The 19,187-nt window shown below is 60.3% G+C and overlaps 9 protein-coding genes across 9 annotated transcripts; 5 read left to right on the plus strand and 4 right to left on the minus strand.

Moving 5' to 3' along the window:
* Positions 1-736: 736 nt before the first annotated feature.
* Positions 737-3,335, plus strand: SPRG_01849 (hypothetical protein; the record flags this gene model as incomplete). Its single annotated transcript, XM_012340415.1, has 8 exons — positions 737-1,430; positions 1,477-1,514; positions 1,541-1,644; positions 1,692-1,827; positions 1,884-2,058; positions 2,128-2,314; positions 2,359-2,502; positions 3,027-3,335. Exons 1-8 carry the CDS (start codon positions 760-762, stop codon positions 3,333-3,335), a joined length of 1,764 nt encoding a protein of 587 aa, XP_012195805.1. The 5' UTR covers positions 737-759.
* Positions 3,336-3,410: 75 nt separating this feature from the next.
* Positions 3,411-4,544, minus strand: SPRG_01850 (hypothetical protein). Its single transcript, XM_012340416.1, has one exon. It carries the CDS (start codon positions 4,486-4,488, stop codon positions 3,496-3,498), a length of 993 nt encoding a protein of 330 aa, XP_012195806.1. The 5' UTR covers positions 4,489-4,544; the 3' UTR covers positions 3,411-3,495.
* Positions 4,545-4,664: 120 nt separating this feature from the next.
* SPRG_19373 (hypothetical protein) lies at positions 4,665-5,150 on the plus strand (the record flags this gene model as incomplete). Its single annotated transcript, XM_012340867.1, has 1 exon — positions 4,665-5,150. A coding segment is annotated over one exon (486 nt), but the record flags the coding sequence as incomplete, so codon positions are not given.
* A 1,118-nt stretch (positions 5,151-6,268) lies between these two features.
* SPRG_01851 (hypothetical protein) lies at positions 6,269-7,127 on the plus strand. Its single transcript, XM_012340417.1, has one exon. It carries the CDS (start codon positions 6,293-6,295, stop codon positions 7,073-7,075), a length of 783 nt encoding a protein of 260 aa, XP_012195807.1. The 5' UTR covers positions 6,269-6,292; the 3' UTR covers positions 7,076-7,127.
* Positions 7,128-7,905: 778 nt separating this feature from the next.
* On the plus strand, positions 7,906-10,028 carry SPRG_01852 (hypothetical protein). The gene is made up of 3 exons (XM_012340418.1): positions 7,906-8,041; positions 8,088-9,419; positions 9,471-10,028. Exons 1-3 carry the CDS (start codon positions 7,955-7,957, stop codon positions 9,969-9,971), a joined length of 1,920 nt encoding a protein of 639 aa, XP_012195808.1. The 5' UTR covers positions 7,906-7,954; the 3' UTR covers positions 9,972-10,028.
* Positions 10,029-10,598: 570 nt separating this feature from the next.
* Positions 10,599-12,231, minus strand: SPRG_01853 (hypothetical protein; the record flags this gene model as incomplete). Its single annotated transcript, XM_012340419.1, has 2 exons — positions 10,599-12,168; positions 12,221-12,231. 2 exons carry the CDS (start codon positions 12,229-12,231, stop codon positions 10,599-10,601), a joined length of 1,581 nt encoding a protein of 526 aa, XP_012195809.1.
* Positions 12,232-13,165: 934 nt separating this feature from the next.
* On the minus strand, positions 13,166-14,888 carry SPRG_01854 (hypothetical protein). The gene has a single exon (XM_012340420.1). It carries the CDS (start codon positions 14,876-14,878, stop codon positions 13,193-13,195), a length of 1,686 nt encoding a protein of 561 aa, XP_012195810.1. The 5' UTR covers positions 14,879-14,888; the 3' UTR covers positions 13,166-13,192.
* A 404-nt stretch (positions 14,889-15,292) lies between these two features.
* On the plus strand, positions 15,293-16,344 carry SPRG_01855 (hypothetical protein; the record flags this gene model as incomplete). The annotated part of the gene is made up of 4 exons (XM_012340421.1): positions 15,293-15,467; positions 15,517-15,650; positions 15,702-15,781; positions 15,823-16,344. Exons 1-4 carry the CDS (start codon positions 15,331-15,333, stop codon positions 16,342-16,344), a joined length of 873 nt encoding a protein of 290 aa, XP_012195811.1. The 5' UTR covers positions 15,293-15,330.
* A 208-nt stretch (positions 16,345-16,552) lies between these two features.
* On the minus strand, positions 16,553-18,877 carry SPRG_01856 (hypothetical protein; the record flags this gene model as incomplete). Its single annotated transcript, XM_012340422.1, has 10 exons — positions 18,719-18,877; positions 18,613-18,671; positions 18,224-18,561; positions 17,758-18,174; positions 17,597-17,710; positions 17,482-17,551; positions 17,261-17,430; positions 17,066-17,210; positions 16,963-17,018; positions 16,553-16,915 (listed from the first exon to the last, which is right to left on the minus strand). The coding sequence occupies exons 1-10, from the start codon at positions 18,820-18,822 to the stop codon at positions 16,553-16,555; spliced, it is 1,836 nt and encodes a 611-aa protein (XP_012195812.1). The 5' UTR covers positions 18,823-18,877.
* Positions 18,878-19,187: the final 310 nt, after the last annotated feature.

Raw genomic sequence — 19,187 nt, forward strand, 5'->3', positions numbered from 1 at the left:
AATGCAGGATTGCATCGGCGTCGTTCATCGAGTCGAGGTCGAGGCGCGTGTCCGGAACCAACGGCCGCTCAATTACCGAGAGGAGCAGCTCGAGGAACTGACGGCGGCGGTGACGAGACATCCGGCGACTGCGGCGAAGCAGCACCGCAAGCTCGCGGGACGACAACATCGTTTATGATTAGGTTAGGCTATCGCAGCAGTAGCACAAGACCAGACGAGGATGGAATTCTTCTGAATTTTTTGCGAAATCAAGGTTGATGTAGCTCCCGTCTTCGTCTGCATTCGAATGCCGACGGAGACAGGATGTCCTGTGCGAAATCACAATTTTTACTTTTTGCGTCCCGTCTCCCTCCACATAAAATAAAACGCAGATGGAAACGGGAAGTCAGTTGCGAAATCTCTCTATTATTACACCACGCTAGATCCCATTACAGAAGTATTTGCGCCGCTGTGATTTACTACAAGGTTCTTGCCGCCATGCGTGTTCGTCTTGTCAGTATACTAGTACTCCATGAGACTCATGGGATCCTCGCTCTCGCGCGGTGATTCGATTGGCGATGTATCTGGAATTGCGGGCCGTGGCCTCGAGCACATCGCCTTGTCAGTCCGATCCTCAGCCCGCTCGTCAGCGGCGGCCTCTCTCTCGTCATCAGTTGCCTCCAAGCCAACGATCAACGCGCCGCGATCTGAAGCAGCGACTGACCACGCCACTGGTTGGTGCGCATCAAAACCAGAAACCGCCACTTCGCCTTGACGTCGATGGGTGGCACCAAGGCGGCGACGTCCATGTCGACAACATACCTGCAGGTCATCCAGAGCCTCGAAAGCACGGTCAAGATTGCTGGCAAGTGCGCTCTAACGGGCGAGCTATCTGATATTGGCACGCCCAAGCTTGGCGTCGACAGTTCGCAAGGCCACAAGCCGTCGCCGGATCTGGTGCCGGTCAAGCAGCCAGCTTCGGTCATCACCAGCTTTGGCGCCGCGCCGCTGGTCGTGCCCAAGGAGCACATCTACTTTGTCCAAGGCGAGCACGCGTGGGCGCGCTACCTTGACGGCTGGACGCTGCACATCGTCACGAGCGTCCTCAAGCCTACGTGTCGACCCCCCGTGCTGCATCTATCGCCCGTGCTCACGCCGTCGCATGTGCCCCGGGGTACGTTCGGGACGTCGCCGTGCGCCCGGCGCATCACCATTACGGGCCAGGACGACATTGCGTGGACGCATAAAAGTATGACCATGAGCTTCGCCGTGTGGTACAACGACTGCAGCCTCGCTGTGGCGCCGATCACAGCGCCCGGCAACCGCGCCTACCTCGTGTACAACTTGGTGACGAGCGACGGCGAGCCGCATCGGAGAGGTCCGGCATCCACGTCTTCCGCCGCCAGCGAGCTCGCGGCCCTCGCTGCCCAGCCCCACCAGCTTGACACCACGTATGCGTCATGACTCTGCAACAAGACCACCGATCTGCGGTTCGAGGCGCTTCAAGGTCGCGATGCTGCTCTCGTCGCTGCGGGGTCATTTGATGTCGCGCTCGTTCGAGCGTCGCGGCAGCAGCTCACGAGCACTGAGATGCACACGCCCAAATGCAACAAGGCGCGGCAAGAAGCCCTCGACATTACGACATGGCGTCAACCGTACCAACGCGTGTGCAGCTGCCGAAGGAAGAGCGCACACCGTTGGGCTATGGCAAGGGTACCATCAAGTACTCGGACGTCCCTCTTGACACGCATGACGGCAACGACAAGGAGCGAGACACGGACGCGTCGGACGCCGAATTCTGCAGCGACGACAAGAGGTTGGACGCCGCCGTGGACAAGAAGCGGCGACGTTTCTTCGAATTGAAAAATGATCCGTTGGACGAAGGACATCTGTACTTGTTCCAGACACTGCCGTCGACAAGAGCTTTCTCTGCAAGACAAAGACGACCAAGAAGCGTCGCCATGACGGGACAGAGAAGGAAGGCGACGGCGACGAGTTGCCAATGGCGCTTGTGTACGACCACAGAGACTGGCCGCACCAAAGCGACTCGGATTGTGACGACGATGACGACACGGACGCGTACGACGGTCGTGTCTGCACCTAGGACGACGAGGACGACGGGGACGACGACGACGACGAGCAGGATAGCGATGCGGGTGTCGACGCGGCGTATCGCAAAGCCCAAGCCCGCGGCTACAAGTACTGCGTCTGCGACGAGATTCCGACACGCGAACCGTGGCGCGCATCACCGAAGCACCCGACGTCGTCGACCTCGATGCAATCCACACTCCTCGGTCGGTCGGTCGGTCGGTCGGGCGCTGGGTCACACGGCGCGGTCTCAAACGTCTGCGCTCCGCTCTCCTCGTGTTTTGGCCCAAGCGCCACCGATCGCGCCTCGCGGGCATCGATGTCGCTGTCGCCGCCCTCGAGAAAGACCCAAAGACGACCCAGCTGACAACCGCTGCGGGCCCGGCCGAGTGCGCAATGATGAGACCTGTCGTCGCAAAGACGCCTGAGCCCACGGTACCGCCGATGCCAATGGCAATCAAGTCGACCAGGCGCAGCTGGCGAGTGAGCTTGGCGCTTGCCTCGTCGGCGCCATGGTCTTGCGCGTCCACATCGCTGATTGGGCCAGCCGATTGGGCCAATGCGTCAACGTTGAAGTTGGATCCCACGGCGATCTTCCAGCGACCGAAATCCATGGAAGGCTCAACAAACTTGGCTACTCGGTCACGAGAAGGGCACGAGCCTGTCGAGCATGCCACCATGGTCAGCAGCCATCGACAGTGGGAGAACGTCTGACGTACCTCGTTCTCGGGTCCAACGCCCGAGAACGAAGAAGCCTCCGCCCGGGCAAGATCAAAATCGCAGCGAGACGGGTTGGTGCGAGCTCACGTATGCTTGCTTGCAGGAAGCCGGCGCTTTTAAATCTTCTCCGTTGCCAGTTCTTCTAGAGGGTTGAAGATCACAGGCCGTTGGGCCGTTCCAATGGTTCTATCGAAGCTTTCGACACAACGACCGCCAGCGAGCACCGGAGTCTGAGAAAGATGATGCTCGTGCGCTACGACGATGTCGACGACTACGAGTACGAGCTCGGGCGCCACGCACTGCGCAACGACGACGCCGACGACGAGCTGAGTTTGGGGTTGCTGCCGTCGGCCGCGCCCAAGCCCCGCGGCCTCCTCCGGAAGAGGTCGTTCTTGGCCGTGTGCGGTGCGACGCTCGTGTGCCTCATGCTCGTGCCCCTTGCGCTGTACCTTCAGCCGACGGCCGCTGTCAATGCGGCGCCAGCGCTGCTGTTCGCCACCACCACGGACACTGTCAATGCCACCGGGACTCCGACGCCGCGTCCATGAGATAGGACAATAGATCAACAAAGAACTGACACCGCACGTCACGTGTTATCGTTTTTTCGCTTCTTTGTGGTGGAGTGGCGGGTCGGATATCGACCGACCGTCGTGGCCGGCCAATGAAGGCAACGGAGAAATACATAAGAGTGGACAAGGGGTCGCTGGCCTAGGCCATCACCTTCTTGTTGAGGAGCGGCACGTACGAGAGGAACGAGTGGGCCGTCGCCGTCAGCGTCTCGATCGTCGCGTCCTTCGCCTTCGAGACCGACTCGAGCGCGTTCGATGTGACCTGCGTCACACTCGCGCGCGTCTTCTCGACCGTCGTCGTGACCGACTCGACCGTCTTCGACACCTTGTCCGTTGCCGTCGTCGTGACGGCCGACACCTTCTCGAGGGTCGCCGACTGGACTTCCTTGGCCCGGCCGACGACTTGCTCCTTCTTGGCCAAAATGTATTCTTGGCCATCGACCAGCGTCTTCAGAACGCCCGCGACGCGTTCGTCGAGCTGCTCGTCAATCGTCGCGAGCGCCGGCGCGAGGCTCGTATCCACGTCCTGGAGCGTGGCCACTTGCTTCATGTTGAGGTGCTTCAAGAGGTAGTTGACGCTCGTTTCGCCAACGTGCGCGACCGCGCCGACACCGCGGAAGCTCGTCGTGTACGTGTAGACCTCCTTCGTCTTCTGATAGTAGTACGACGGATGCAAAAACCACATGGTCGTCGCCTCGTCCACGGGCAGCGCCAGAATATCGTGGCGCGGCGAGCGCGGCGTCGTGTCCGTGAGCACCGTCTCTTCGTGCGTCAGCGACACGGTCGGCTCCGGCACTGCCTCGACGACCGGGGCCTCGGGCGCCACCACTTCAACCGCCTCCACTTCAACAGGGGTGGGCGTCACGGCCACGGGCTCGATCACGTCAGCAGGCGCGGCCACGTCAGCAGGCGCGGTCTCCACGGTAGCCTCCTCAACGACCGGCGTCGCCTCGACGGTCTCGTCTTCAACGGCCTCGGTGGCCTCGTCGGCAACGGGCGCTTCGGCATTCGGCTCGGCGTTGGCGTCAACCGAGGACGTCTCCGAGCTCGTGTCGTCGACGATCGGCGTCGTGGCGACGGCGGCGGCGGCCGCGGTCTTCTTGCCCTTGCTCTGCTTGCCCTTGCCAGCCATCGTTTGCGTTGGATCTCGAATCTTGAAATAAGTATCCCCGGCGCCGCCACGGTTGAAGGCCGTGCGCTGTTTGATTGAACGGGACTATACTATAGAGAACGCTAGTGTGGCGTCACAGGCCACTGCGATTGGCTGAAAATCATCCAACCGAATCAAGTTGCCAGCGGACCCGCGTCACGCGCGCGAGTCGAAGCGGCGCCCGCGACCGACATAGCACGGCCGTCGCGGACTTTTCCTTGCCGACGCCACGACCGCGTGGCAGTCGTCACCTTCCTGTGCCAACTACGTCCCAGCGCGCCTCCACCTCGCATCCAGCCGTCCCTCCGGCCCTCTTGACGCATACTTCATCGTCTATAGTGGTTGTGGTGACGCGTTCGAAAAGCCATGAGCAGCCCGCGCCGTGGACCGCCACAGCACACAGCGCGTACGACGTGAAAGATCAATTTCGGAATGAGAACCATGACAAGTCGGCGCCGTTGGACAAACTGGGCGCAACGGTGCGGGATCGGCAAGGCCACACGTGGGTGTCACCGTTGGCGTTCCCGCCCGCGTCGCGAAGCCACTCTGAGCACGAATCTCGGCGTCTGAGAAGCCGCCCGCGCACAGTTGCCCCCTTGTTTCCATCGGGCACGGCTGCTCGTTTTTTTGTGAGCACCGCTTGAAGTTGACACGACGCCCGTTGACTCGACGACCGACAGACGACCGCGAAATCTGCGCCCGCGCTTGATGACCAAATGGCCATTTTCGTTTCATCCCCGCGCTCCAGATGTCGACATGCATGTGCATAAACTACGATTTTTAGTGCGCTCTCACTGGAGGCGTGCGTTTTGCGCCTTTGCTCCAGCTTGCAGTTGCAAAGAGGGACGTGCCATGCGTCGCTTGACGCTTGCGGGAAGTAGAAAAGTCGGTCGTAAACTTGGTGTTGGGCGACGATAGCTGGCGACGATGATGGCGTCGTCGCACTCTGCCGTGCCTCGGCACCTCGACTTGGGTCACACGGCCGCGGGACGCGCAACTTCAACTGACCCTTTGTTGACAGTTGGGACGTCGCAGATGCTATTACTGGCTGGCGTCTCTATGCGTTGCGTGCACCGTTACCGATACGTACCAAGCGACACACGAGGACACGGACGGTCTGGAGTCTATCACACGGCGTAATGGTGTTGGCGAAACAAGCCAGCAAACCAGTTGCTGTTTACAAGACAGGCTCCATCGGCGGTTATCATCCGAGCGCGGCCCTTGGCGCCCGTCCAAGCCGCGCGCCTCTTCGGCTTGTCTTTTCGCGCATTTCGATGGTCTCGCTCTCTTCTTCCCGTAGCGCGCAAGCACATTACGCACATCGCAGGCACCAAGAAACACGCCCGTAACTTCATGCCCGTGCACCGCGAAAGCCGACGCCGTCCACCTCTTCACGTCAATGCAGACAGCAAGTTCAAGCGCCATGTCCCGACCGCAGATTCTGCAAAAATAATTAAAATAAATTCCATGTGATAAAGCGCGAATTTTCCTTTGCGCGCGTGACGCAAGATGGTAGATAGATCGGCTTGCAAAGACCATACACGCAGCCAATCGTCGCAACCAATCGCAGGCGCGTGCACCGCATACGTAGATGTGATTGGATCCGCTTCCTGCGAATGGCCAATCACAAGTCGCGTGACAAAAGATTGGCAAAAAGTATAAGAAAGAGTGGAATTGGACCTGTGCGTCGGTGCGCGTCACGGACGCGGTTCCCCAATCTTGTAGCGCGAGCTTAACTTCGACATGGAGTTCCATTCTCCAATCCGCTACAGTTGTAAACGACCTCATGGAACCTGCTGCCCGGTCCACACGCTGCTTGGTGGACATTAGCTCGTCGGCAAAGAAGCTCGCGGTCTCGCCGTCCAAGAAGAAGCTCAGTCCCAACGCGACCCACAGCCTCTCCAAGCACATTACGATCGACATTTTGCGCCCGCACTTTGAGAAGCCGCTGGCCGAAGTCGCCAAGCTCTTTGGCATTTGCACGACGCTCATGAAGAAGGTGTGCCGCCGCGTCGGTATCCCGCGCTGGCCGCACCGCCACATTCGCTCACTGCGCAAGAGCATCCTCTCGATGGAGACGGCGTCGACCATGTTCGAAGGCGAAGACCGCGCCGCGTACGACATTCAGATCCGGAAACAGCACCGCCGCCTCGCCATGCTGCTGCACAACCCGAACAGCATCGACCTCGAGGACGACGACGAGGGCTCGCTGCCCGACGAGCCTATGGTGTCGAGCCCGCCGTACCGGTCGTCGCACTCGTCGGCGACCGAGATCCAGCCCATCACAAAGCACGAAGCGCGCACGGAGCTCCCGAAGCTCAAGCCGTTTGACCTCTCGGTGCGCGAAATCAACTACATCAACTGCCATCCGCACTACCAGCCGTACGAGCAACATCATCATGCGATCCAGCAGCAACACACCGAGTACGCTTACGCGCCGTCGCATTACTACGCGTACGACTATGCGCCGCCGCAGGACCGCGCACCTTCGCCGCTCAAGACCTTTCCGTCGCTCACACAAGCGGCGCCGCTCCCTACACTGCCGTCCATCTCCACCTGGTATTCTTAGTTATTTATTAGAAGACGGCAACAATTAATGCATGCACATTTTTATTCCTTCCGCTCTTGACCTGCGTCATGGACAATGCACCGATTGATCATTGTGGCAGCATACACTGCATTTGTCGAGTCGACCGTCGCACTCGGATCTTAGTTCAGCCTACCGGTGAAGTCGCAACCTTACACGCTGGCTACTAGGCAGAAAGAACGCATGGACCAAGCGCCCCACGTCCCGTCGTAGCCGTTGGCCACCGTTCCCTTCGATATCCGGAAAAGAACGCGCGCGGCGTGTTCCCAGCACGTGCGCGCATTGCGCGCAGCCTATGCAGGCGCCCAGGTGTGCTGTCTGTCGCTGTCCCTTGTCAGCCCTCTTGTGTTTCGTGGACAAAGTGTACCCACACAGATGGTTGCGCCGTGTCCGCAGCATCGTCCTGCCCGCCACCACCAAGCAGCGAAGGTCAGCGATATCCGACTGCATAGATCCGGCAATGCATGCTGCCGGCGTCGACAACTTGAGCGTCGTGACGGGCCTTTTCTTTCGCGTAGCACACGTGTTCGTACGTGAAGCAGGTGCTTGAGGTGGGCCCATCAACCGACTACGTAAATGGCCCTCTTCGTAAGCGCGTTGTGTTGACTAGGCAGCCCACGTCGTGACATGGACAATGCCCTCACGATGACGTCATGGCTGTGACCGACAAACCGGTTTCATAACGGTTTTCGACTAGTCGGTTTATGTCCGGTTAGATAATCGCTGATAGGCGGTTTGACTGGCGAGTCGGTTACTCGGATGTATCCGGATTCGAAGAACCGGTGGGGCGCCACCGGATAACGGGGTCGTGGAACGAATCGAAGTAGACGGCGTCGTACAAGACGTTTGGTTATCGTCGACATGTCGGAGGCGAAGAAGGACCACCGCCAGCCCATCAAGCGCATGCTCAACGGCGTCAATGGCCGGCGCGCCCGCATGGACACGCAGGTAGATGCACCTGATGGTCGCCACGATGGCTCATGCGCGCGGGCAGGTGTCTATCCGTAAGGCGCGCAAGGAGGACGGGTACAACCAGCGGCGCAACATGGCGGCGCAAGCCAAGGCGCTGGCCGAGCTGATGCCGAAAGAGAAGTCGCAGATGCTCCACGAGATTGCACAGCGCTGCCAAGCGCTGCTCATCGGTCTCAAGCACGCCGAAGCCGACGTGCGGCGAAAGAGCCTCCGCGCGTTCGTGTACCTCATGAGCTCGGGTGTCCCGCCGCTCTTTGACGATAGCGACCCGCAGCATGTCCCGCTCTGGCAGACAATCCTCGCAGCGATCCCGTTCTTTGTCGGCGCGCTCGACCTCGCGGACGTCTCGATGCAGTCGGATGCGGCCTTTGCGCTGCGCTTCATCGCGTCCATGGACCGCTCGCTGTATGTCGTGCAAAGCGGCGTTCTGCCCAAAATGGTCGTGCTCTTGCAGTGCGGTATCTCGGAGCTCCAGATCCAGGCGGCGTGGTGCCTCGGCAACGTCGCGAGCGAGTCCAAGGTCATGTGCGAGGCGGTCGTGGCGGTCTGCCCGCCACAAACCGTGCTTCCGCACATCCGCATGAGCACGCCGAGTCTGCGTCGCGCGTCCGTTTGGCTCCTTCGCAGCATGATCGACATGCCCGAACTCCTCGCGGGACTCGGTCTTCTCACGCCGCAACTCGAGGGTGATGTCATGACAGTCCTCGCCAACGTCATGAAGCAGCTCGTCGTTGAGAAAACAAAGGCGCTCGCGAAGGAGCCGGCCGCGCCGTCGCCTGCGGTCGCGACGTGGCGCTACTTCCAGATGGACTCGGGCCGCCCGGCGCCCAACGATATCGTGCTCGTGCGACTCCTGCGCGAGATTGACGCGATAACGGTCGAGGTCGTCGACGTGGATGTCAACTACGAAACCGGTGAGTACTCGGTCTTTACGGTCCAAAAGTCAGCGCTCCGGCCGATGCAGACGATCGACGGCGACGACGACTCGGCCGAGGCCGAGGACGATGCCACCGAGAGCCTCACCTTGGACGAGAAGGCACTCACGCTCTGCGACTGCGCGTGGGCCATCATTGAAATGACGACGCACAACAAGTCGCTCGTGTCGACTTTTGTGGCGACGGGCGTTTTGCCAAAGCTCGTCGAGCTCCTCCATTTGTATGCGTCGCCGATGCTGCTGCACCCGCTCTTGCAGCTCCTTGGGCAGATTCTGGCCATGGACGAAAGCCTCGCCGTCGTCGCCCTCGAGGCAAAGCTCCTCCCCGCGCTCCCGCGTGTCCTCAACTCGATGAGTCGCAGCATCCGCGAAGAGACGTGCTGGATCCTCGCGCACTTGACGACCGGCAGCGAGGCGCTCGTACGTGGTCCTCCTTGGAAGCATGCATCTCACTGAGTATGGATGGCGTAGCTGCACGCCGTGATCGAGACGCCAGGCGTGGTGCCCGCCATCTTGGAGCAGCTGGCGTGGGCCGAGTACGACGTCAAGCACGAGGCCGCGTGGGCGACGTGCAGCCTCCTCGTGCGGGGCGATGGCAACGTCATTGGCGAGCTCGTGCGCCTTGGCGCGCTCGTGTCTCTGTGCCCGCTCCTCGACAAGTATGAGGACCCGGCGATCGAGCTTGCGGTGCTCGAGGCGATTAGCAACGTGCTCAATGTTGGTCAAGAGACGGGCACCATCGACTCGGCCAAGCAGGCGGTCGAAGAGAGCGGGTGCGTCGTCGCGATCGAAGACCTCTGCTACGACGAGAACGACGATGTCTCGGCGGCGGCGTCGTACGTCATGGACAAGTGGTTCACCGGCGATGCCAACGACGACGTGGACGCCACCCTCGCCCCGGGCGTCGCCGACGGGGAGCTGACGTTCCAGCCCGCAACCGGCCCTGTCCAGTTTGACTTTACGCAGAAGTAGCGCCCCTTCTTCTTTATGGACTTTGAAAAACGATGGATATAACAGTACAGTTCCGAGTGCTCTCCACAGCCGCCTGGAGTGCTCTCCACAACCGCCATGGAGTCGCCTTGGAGACACGGGCTGCACTTGACATGACCAAAGATGGACGGCCGATGGGTGCTACCACAAGTATCCAGAGACGTTGATTGAAGCGCCATGTTGACATGACAACGCGCGACCGGCGAGACGTGGGACATCGGACAGTCGCTCCCCAGATTGCACCGCACGTCCGTGGCTCCTGAAACGTCCGCATGATGCTGATTGATTGATGGCCTCGTCAGAGATTCGAGATCCGACCACACTGGGGATTCCTTCCCATCGACCAGGCACCACGGACGATCTAATCGGTCGACGTCTCTACGGACGCTTTTGCTTCCGCATGCGATGAATCTGCAGCATGATGGGAATCTCATGCTCGATTCTCGCATCATTCACCACACGCGAACAGGACACCCATCGTCGACCACTCGTCTTCTGCTTGCCCGATCCATTTCCTAGCCACCGCGAACGTTGAGAGGATGGAATCTGAAAGGAATTAACTTAATTATATAGATATACTTCGACCGCATACTAACGACTAGACGACGCTTAGATCTTGAGCGCAAACTCTTGGTTCCGGCGCACAATGTCGTGCGTCTCGCGCGCTTGCATCGAGAGCTGCATCATCTTCATCGCCATCGAGCGCGGACTCGCATCGCGGTAGGCCATCGGCCGCGGCTCGTAGAGGTCGGCGCTCGGCGCGGACGAGCTCACGACCTGGATGGGCACCACATGGGGGCTGTCTTCGCCGCCAAAACTCTGCGAGCTGTCGTAGAGCCGCATGCGGGACATGCTGCCGACCTCCGTGCCGTCAAACGACGTCGTGCCGGTCGCGAGCGGACCGGTGTAGAGCACTTGAACCTTGTCCTTGCTTTCGTCGTGGAGGCTCGCGACAGAGCTCGTTTGGTCGAGGTCGAGCCCCGAGTACACCGACTCTTCTTCTTCTTCGTTGTCGAAATCCAAAATCGGACACACGGCGCCGTGCTCGGGCACAGTCGCGGCTTCGTTGACCATCGCGTGGTCCGAGCCGTAGCTGCAGCTGAGACCGCGCTGACTGTGCACAGCCGAGACGGACGAGAGCGACCGGCGCGACGTCAAGCTCGCGCGGTTGGCCGACAAGCATTTTTTGCAGTAGGGCTTCTTGGTCGCGCGGATCGACGTGCCGAGAAGCTCCACGACCTTCTTGTCCTCGACGCACGTCTTGCACGCGTCAAACTCGCAGAGCGAGCACTCGGCGCGCTCGCGCTTTCCGCCGGCAAACGACGCGAGGCAGCAGATGCACTCGCGGTTGCGCATGGACGTGCCCCGGCGAGAACCGCGCGTCGACGCCGACTCGTCACAACCCATCGTCGCCAACGAGAGACGCGCCGACTCGGCGCACTCGGACGAGCGGGCGGCCGACGAGAGGAACGGAAGCGTCGTCATGTCGCTCATAAAGCCCGACATCTTGCCGCACGCGTCGATGCTGCAGTGTGTCATGACGAGCGTGTACCCGTTGGAGACCTCGCGGAAGATGTGGCGGATGCTCATCTTGGCGCGGACAAGCGAGATCGCGTCCAGCGGCGGGCACTGGCCGACGTCGCACGAGTCCATAAAGCAGTAGCCGTACTCGAACGCGTTGCCGTTCTTGTCCGTGTTGCGCGCAATACCCATCGACTCAAAGTAGCAAAAGTCGCGCGACTTGGACATCGAACCACCCGGCCACTTGGTCGCGATCCACTTGAGCCCGTTGAAACGGAAGGGCGCTGCGTCGTCCTGGACGTCCATTGCATGCAAAACCTCGCAGTCGAGGTATTCCTTGGGCATGAGCAGGGCCGACTTGACGCGAAACGAGACCGAGTCATGGGCGTAAAGCCCGCGGAGCACCTCGAGGAGGTTGCCGCGGACGATGCCAGTTGCCATGAGCTGATTGCCCGGTATCGTCTTGCTGGGCTTCTTTGCCTTGTAAAGCTTGAGGCCATTGGCCTCGCGCACGTATTTCCACTTGCCGTGGATGTCCTTCGCTGTGTCTTCGCACTCGACGATCGCGTTCTGCAGGAGCGTCGATGCGACACCGCGGAAATGGGCGTCCTGGGACGCCGAGAGGCGGAAGTCTGGAAACTTGTTGGCGCCGCTCGCGCTACCTCGAGACGTCGTCATGCTTCTTGAGAGTCAAAATAAGAATTGCAAACTGGCGCAGCATCCCGCGTTGGTGCGCCAGAGGGTTTGGCGTTGAGAGATTCCATTGGGCCGTCGCCAGAAAGGCCGACAGGTGCCACGACGTGTAACCGTTCGCGGCCGGATTCTAACAAGCCACTTCGCTGTGCGCACTCCCTGCCTTTATCCCGCTATGAATCTGGCGCCGAATCTCGACGCCTACCACATGGTGTTGGACACGCGAGGGGCCAAGTCCCAACCTGGTCGCACGCGCCCTTGAGCGCTCGCGCGACTTTTCACTTGCAATGCGGCGCTGTACGAGACACACGACGAGGCGACCGCCACCAACCGCGCGAGCCCCTCTGCCATCCCAACGCCTACCATGCGACGGACCCTTCGCCGGATGGCAAACGGCAACTGGACACACTTGACAAGTGCAATGTCAAGTGGGAAACGTCCGAGAAGTGCAACAGCAAAGTGGTCAGGCGCGTTGAAGGCGGAATCTACGCGGTGGACCGTGCTGCGTCGCGCCCACGACTGCAAAGAAGCAGCTCGCAATGCACGCGCCGTCGTGGGCCTGCGCTGGGTGCAAAGGCGTCGAGCAGCAGAGGCGGTCGCGCGGGATGATCGGCGATCGCAGAGGCGCCGCGTGTATCACACGTGGTCAAGGAAAAAGAATGGAACCGTCAGTCAGCAGAGCGTAGACGGAAAGCAAAGGTTGGTTGCAAGGGCAGCAACACTCTCTCTTGGAAGCAGCTGCCGACGCCTTCGTATGCTCCTTCAGCTCCACCGAGTTCTCGCTAACTCATCAGGTGCCGATCGCCGCCGAGCACGTGTGGCATCATCATCGACCACGATTGGTAGCACTTCTGGATGTGCGTCTTCCTCTGGGTACTGCGATGACATGACTAGGAGAAGCGTGCAACACCCAGTGCGCATGATTTGTTGCAGTCAGAGAGCGTGTACCATGAAGCAAGCAATCTTCGTCAATACTACATTACTTGCATTTAGTTGTCTTCATCGTCGTCCAAGTCGTCGTCGTCCTGGTCATCGTCGTCGTCGTCGTCATCCTCATCGTCGTCGTCGCCTTCGTCATCGAACGTGTTGAGCGGCACCGAGTAGATGCGCACGACGGGCTTGTTGGGGTCCTTCATCATGACGTACTTGCCTTCGGGCTGGTTGAGGAAGATGTCGACAAGCATCTTGACGATGCCCCACGCGTTGTTCTGGTTGAGCGACGTCTGCGAGGCAAAGTCGACAGGCTTGTAGCTCTGCGTCGCGAGGATCGTGTGGTTGAACGGGTCCTTGGCGTTCGCACGCGAGACAAAGCCGAGCTTCATCTGGTCGGCGCCCGCGAGGATCGCAGAATGCGTCCACTTGGCGATCTTGCACGAGTTGTTCTTGAGCTCCGTCGCGAGGAGCGCGCCGCGCTGGAGATCAATCTTCTTGCGCCACTCGACGCTGCCGCTGAGCTTCGGGTCCCACTCGTTGAGCGCAAAGGCAGCGACCGTCTGCTCGGCGCCGCCCTTGGTCGAAATCGCGTGGAGCTCGCAGCGCGCAACCATGGCGACCGTCTCCGAGAGCTGGAAGCGACGGTACTTGTACGCGATCGGCGCGAGGTTCTCGCCGCTGAACGGGTTGGCCTCGAACGTCTTGACGAAGTCGTCGTTGGCCTTGAGCACCTGTTGCGTAAAGGCCTGGTTGATGAGCGTCGCCTCAAGGCTGAGGCGGTCCGGGTGGTTGATCGAGTCCGGGTCGTCCGCGTTCGGCGTGTCAATCGCCGTCTCGTTGACTGTCACCATGTCGAGCGTCGACGCCTCGCGCTTGTCGAAGAAGAGCATGTTGCCGACGCGCTGGACAACAATGTCCCACGGGTAGACCGAGCGCGGCGAGGCCATGAGGTGCGAGAGGATCGCGTCCGTGGCAAAGACGGTCGCGGCGCCCTCGGTCGCGAGCGCCTCGATGATCGGATCGTCCGTCGTCGTGACCGAGACGAACTCCTTGTCTTCGTGGCGGCCGAGCGTCTTGGCGAAGCGCGTCGTGATGCGGTCGTACGTGTCGTCGTACTTGCGGAGTTGGCCGCACGTCTTGAGGTCCTCCGAGGCCGGGATGTTGGCCTGGAGCTTCACGAGCTGCGCAAGCTCAAACTGCTCGATCATCTTCCACGTCGTGTCGACCTGCACACTTGCAACGCGTTCCTTCGTGTCGTTGTCGCGGCGCTTGTTGCCAAACATGCGGCGCGCCGTGTTGAGGCGGTCCCAGCGCTTGTTCTGCTTCTGCTGGCCCTTCTTCATCTGCGTCGTGGTCTCGAGCGCGACAAGGCCCTTGTCCTTGGCAAGGTTGTTGCGGTTGTTGTTGCGGTTCGCCTGGAAGCGCTGCTGGCCCCACGTCGGGCGAAGACGCGTGTTGTTGCGGACCGCCTTGGCCGTGTCGACGAGCTGGAACGAGAGGTCCTCGACCGCATCGTGCTTGTACTGGAACTCGGCGTTGACACCCGACGGGTCGTTGCTGCGCTGGAAGCGGCCCGGGCGACCGATCGCCTGGTTGTTCTGGCTGATGAAGTCGGCGGCCTTCCCGAGCTTGTCGCTCTTGCCGAAGGGTGCGTACGGGATGTTGGCGAACTGCTTGGGGAGCGACGTCGGGCCCCAGCCCACGCCGTTGACGCTGACGGACGGAGCAGTGTAAGCGGCCATCTTGTGCAAGTCGTAGACTGCCAACCGATAGCCAGGTATGTGTTTTTATTGGTATTTTTGATGTTGCTACAAACACCAAGGTAATTCAATGCTAAAATCCGTCCCGCCAGTCATTGGCTAAAATCCTTGAGCGAGACCGCCACTGATATGGAATAGTGTGAGAAAGTTTATAGTGTTAAACTGTAGCACGCAGTGCAGACAACACCATGAAAGGGATTGTGTACCGGAGCACTAAACACATATCTCTTGGATTGTGAATAAGTCGAGAGAAAAGCGTGCACAACCGGGGGACGTCTGTGACCGCGACACGCTCGGTGGCTCTGGTTCGCTTGCACATATGACACTATATACAGTCAATATAGCAATATAGTATGTGACCTTGTTCTAGGACATGGTGCGCTTGGATTAGGATCTGCTCGGGATCTCAAGATTCGCCGGGCCAGCATCGCAGCATGAGCGTCAAGAAGCGCGTCCAGAAACAAATGGAGTTCTACCTCAGCGCCTCCAACCTCCGAAGCGACAAGTTCCTCCAGCAGTCCATGGACGACGAAGGCTACATGCCCATAGACGTCTTCCTCACCTTCAATCGGTACGCATGCTACATTTCGCAGCGCATGAATGACCGTCAGCACGAGTAGCATGAAAGCCATCGGAGCTACGACGCGTATCCTCACGGACGCCATCCGCAAGTCGCCGCTCATGGTGCTCAGCGACGACGAGGCGTACGTTCGCCCGACCGAGTTGCCCGACTATGACGACGACGACAGCATCGGTACGTGTTCACGCTCCTCTCTCGCCGTCGCACTACACGCACGTTCTACAGAGCGAACCATCTATATTGAAAACTTCTCGGCGGGCTCGGATCACGACAGTCTCCGCAAGCTCTTCTCGCCCTTTGGCAAGGTACGCGAGCGCTCGTGCTACCCTCTCACGCGGCTGGATAGGTCAACCTCGTGAGTATGCCCCGCTTTCCAGGCTCGAGAAAGTTCAAAGGCTTTGCGTTCATCGAGTTTGCCTCAGTTGAAGCTGTCGCACCAGTCCTCGAGGTGCTGAAAGCTCACAAGAAGACGGCGCCATCCCCGGACGCGCCGCCGACCGCCGGCATCTCGGGCATGGCCAAGGCGCGCTGGGTCGCGCTGCGCGATAGCCTCAAAGCACAGATGGCCATGGCACACACCGACACATCGTCCTGCAGCGCGCTCCAGCACGCTGTCGAGAGTGCATCGACGGCGCCGGCCCCCGACTTTTTCACTCGCGGCCTCCTTGTACAGCTCACAAACGTACCAGTGGACACGCCCCGGAAGGCGCTCAAGGCCGCACTCGAAGTTGCCGCGCCCGTCGCGTTTCTTGACGACACCAAGCTTCGCGCTGGCGGGTCCGTCGTTGTAGCGCGGTTCCTGTCGACATCGCACTCGGCCAACGGTACAAGTCTCCATCAACCATGGCGACCATCTTACGGCATCTGATTGTAGTACTTCGGCATTTTGCCGCCCATCCGCTGCAGCTCCAAGAGGCGATCGTCGAGATGACGACCATGGCGGGCGTTGCCGAAGAGCAATACTGGACGTCGCATGTCCACCTCCAGTCGGCCAAGCAGGCGCAGAAGCGGGCCAAAGCCGACAACGACGACGAGGATGCGCCGCATCCTACCAAGCGCAAGAAGGGCGAATTCTATTAGATGCGAAAGCTGCTCGGCTCAATGTGTTCGACGCTGTACGCGTCCGCCAGTCGCTTGATCGCCTCCTTGCGGCTCGTAGCGTTGGCATTGTCGCACACCAAGTCGTAGAGCGTACTAAGGTTGAAGACAAGCGCGGCGCTCAAGTGGCGGCGCGGGTCGCTCTGGAGCACCGACTCGAGCACGTTCACTGCCGTCAGCACCTCGCACGAGTAGAGGGCGCAGATTGCAAGGTTGTTGGCTGCGCACGAGGCCACGTCGCCGTCGTCGATCGTCACAAACGGGTCGCCACCCGCGTACGTGGGCTCGGGCGCCGCATGTAGCTCGAGGATCGTGTTGAACGTATCGAGCGCTTCCTTAAACTAGTTGTGGTGCGTGTGAGCGGTCGGCGGTTGAGACACGGGGGTACCTTGTTTTGTGCAAAGAAAAGCAGCCCCTGGTTCAAAAGAAGACGCGCCGAGCAGTCTAGCGATCCAGTAAGTCGACGAGTTGCCATCTTTTCGCAGTGCGACCGTGGTCCATCGAGGCCTGGAGCGCTGCAGCTTTGGCAAACGTGCGTTCGGCGGCGACAAGGTTGCCCATTTGGAGGTGCACGCGACCGACGCGCGACGTCCAGAGCAGCTCCTGCCACGGCGAGAAGCGGCCCACGTTGGTCGTCTACAAAAAATATGCCATAAAATACACAGCGGGGTCATCAAGGCTCGTACGAGGTAGTGGAGGCTCAAACGTAGCGCCAAGTGCAGCTTCTTGCGCTCGATGAACGTGTTGATCATGGCGCCGGTCGTCATGTCCCGCCACACGTCGGCCGCAGTGTCCTGGGCGATATCGAGTCGCTGGAGAAAGGCTGCCGAGGCGGCTTCGTACTCGGCATAGTTGTCTACCAAGCATCGTCAACCGAATGTCTCGTCATCGCAGGAGATGCGTGTACTCTGAAGGCGCGGTAGCTGCATGCCAAGAAAGTGGAGGCGCCAGGGAACCATGGACCCCGTCTTGCCAGACTGAAAAGCATGTGCGGGGCTTCGGTCTTTGGTAGCGACGCCTACCTCTGGATACGTCGTCCATTGGTACTGCGGGCTATCAAGATCGCCGAGGCTTCGGACAACAGCCTCAAACGCCGTCACGTTGCGCTGCTTGTACAGTGCGACGAGCTGCCACGACTACATCACAAGTCGAGTCAGAAGAAGAACCGAATTTTCTTTCGTACGCGCGCAGCAAGCATCGCAGCGACGTCGTTGGTTTGAGCCATGGACGCCGCGGCCGCCTCGAGCGACTTCCAGCGCTGGTGGTCGTAGAGCAACCGAAGACCGGCCTCGGTGCCGTCAAAGGGCGGGAGCGGCGTCGGGTGCATCTCTGGCGATACCTGCGCCATGAACGCCTCAAAGAGCTCTGCAACGCTGCGCGGCGGTGGAAGGATCTGCGTCGATGTTTGGCGCTGCGGTGATGCGAGCGAAGGCGACCGCGCAAGCGGCGACGGCTGCCGGTGCGCAAACGACGGTGACGGGTGCGTCGGGCCCGCAAACATCGGTGACGTGTTCGAGCTTGCGTATGGTGATTGGTTGTATCCCAAGAAAGGCGCGGCCGGCGGCGGCGGGGCCACGGCGGTCGCAGCACTAAACGGGTCCTGACACCCGTCGGATAAGACACAACGACAAGTAGCGTTAGAGACGAACCGACATGGACGACGGTCGCGGGGCGTCGGAGAAGCTGTCTCGGTTGGCCGCTGGCGGTGGACCGCCAAACATGTTGGCGAGCTCGTCCGAGGCCGAGTCTGCGGAATTGAAGTTGGATGCAAGAGCTGGTGGCACCGGCGTTGTCGGCGGTGCATGCTGGAAGGGCGTCAGCGCCTCCGGCACGTGCTGGAAAGGGTCGCTGAGGTCTGCAGTGTGAAACTGCGCGTTGGCCGTCGAGTAGTCGGCGACGTGGTCAAAAGGACTCGCACTTGAGTCGGCCGGCTTGACGACCAACGGGGTCTTGAGCTGGCTCGTCGCTTGCGGCCGAGCGCCAAGACCTATGTGTTCACACATGAGCCTCTTGGTATATCCATCGTGATTGGTTGTACCGCCGCCAGCTAGCGGTAGTCCTGGGCCCGGCTTCATCGGGGTGACATGCGCCACAGGCCTACTCGCCGATGAAGGTCAATGGCCGTCCATAGAGGCGATATATACCCGGACGCAAAGGGCGACGCCGACGGCCTTCGAGGCGGCGCCGCAAAGGGGTTGGGCGGCGCGTCCCCCGTGGGGAAGGGCCCATGGTCGTATCCTTGGCTCATGCTGGGTCAGTCGGCTCTGCGGCGCCCTGCGGCTTTGGCAAACGGCAGTTCGCCGGGAAATTTCCGGGCACAAAATATGCCCAAGACATCTGATTCGACTTGGAGTTTGTATGCACTCGGCTGGGACACGTACATTGCCAGCGGTCTAAACACACACAACTGCCATGTTGGCTAGCACATTCGTGTGCCGCGTCATAGCGCCACACCTCTCGAGGCACTGGAGCCACTGTAGCTGCGGGTACAGATAGATACGTACTGGTATTACTACCTTGCTGCGTGCGTGAAGCAAGACCTTATGCATGCCGCCGACTTTCCGTCGAGACCAAGAGAAAACAAGCAGACGTTCGCCAAACTAGGAGATTGTG

Source organism: Saprolegnia parasitica (assembly GCF_000151545.1).
Source record: "Saprolegnia parasitica CBS 223.65 unplaced genomic scaffold supercont2.5, whole genome shotgun sequence".
NCBI classification, from domain to species: Eukaryota; Oomycota; class Saprolegniomycetes; order Saprolegniales; family Saprolegniaceae; genus Saprolegnia; species Saprolegnia parasitica.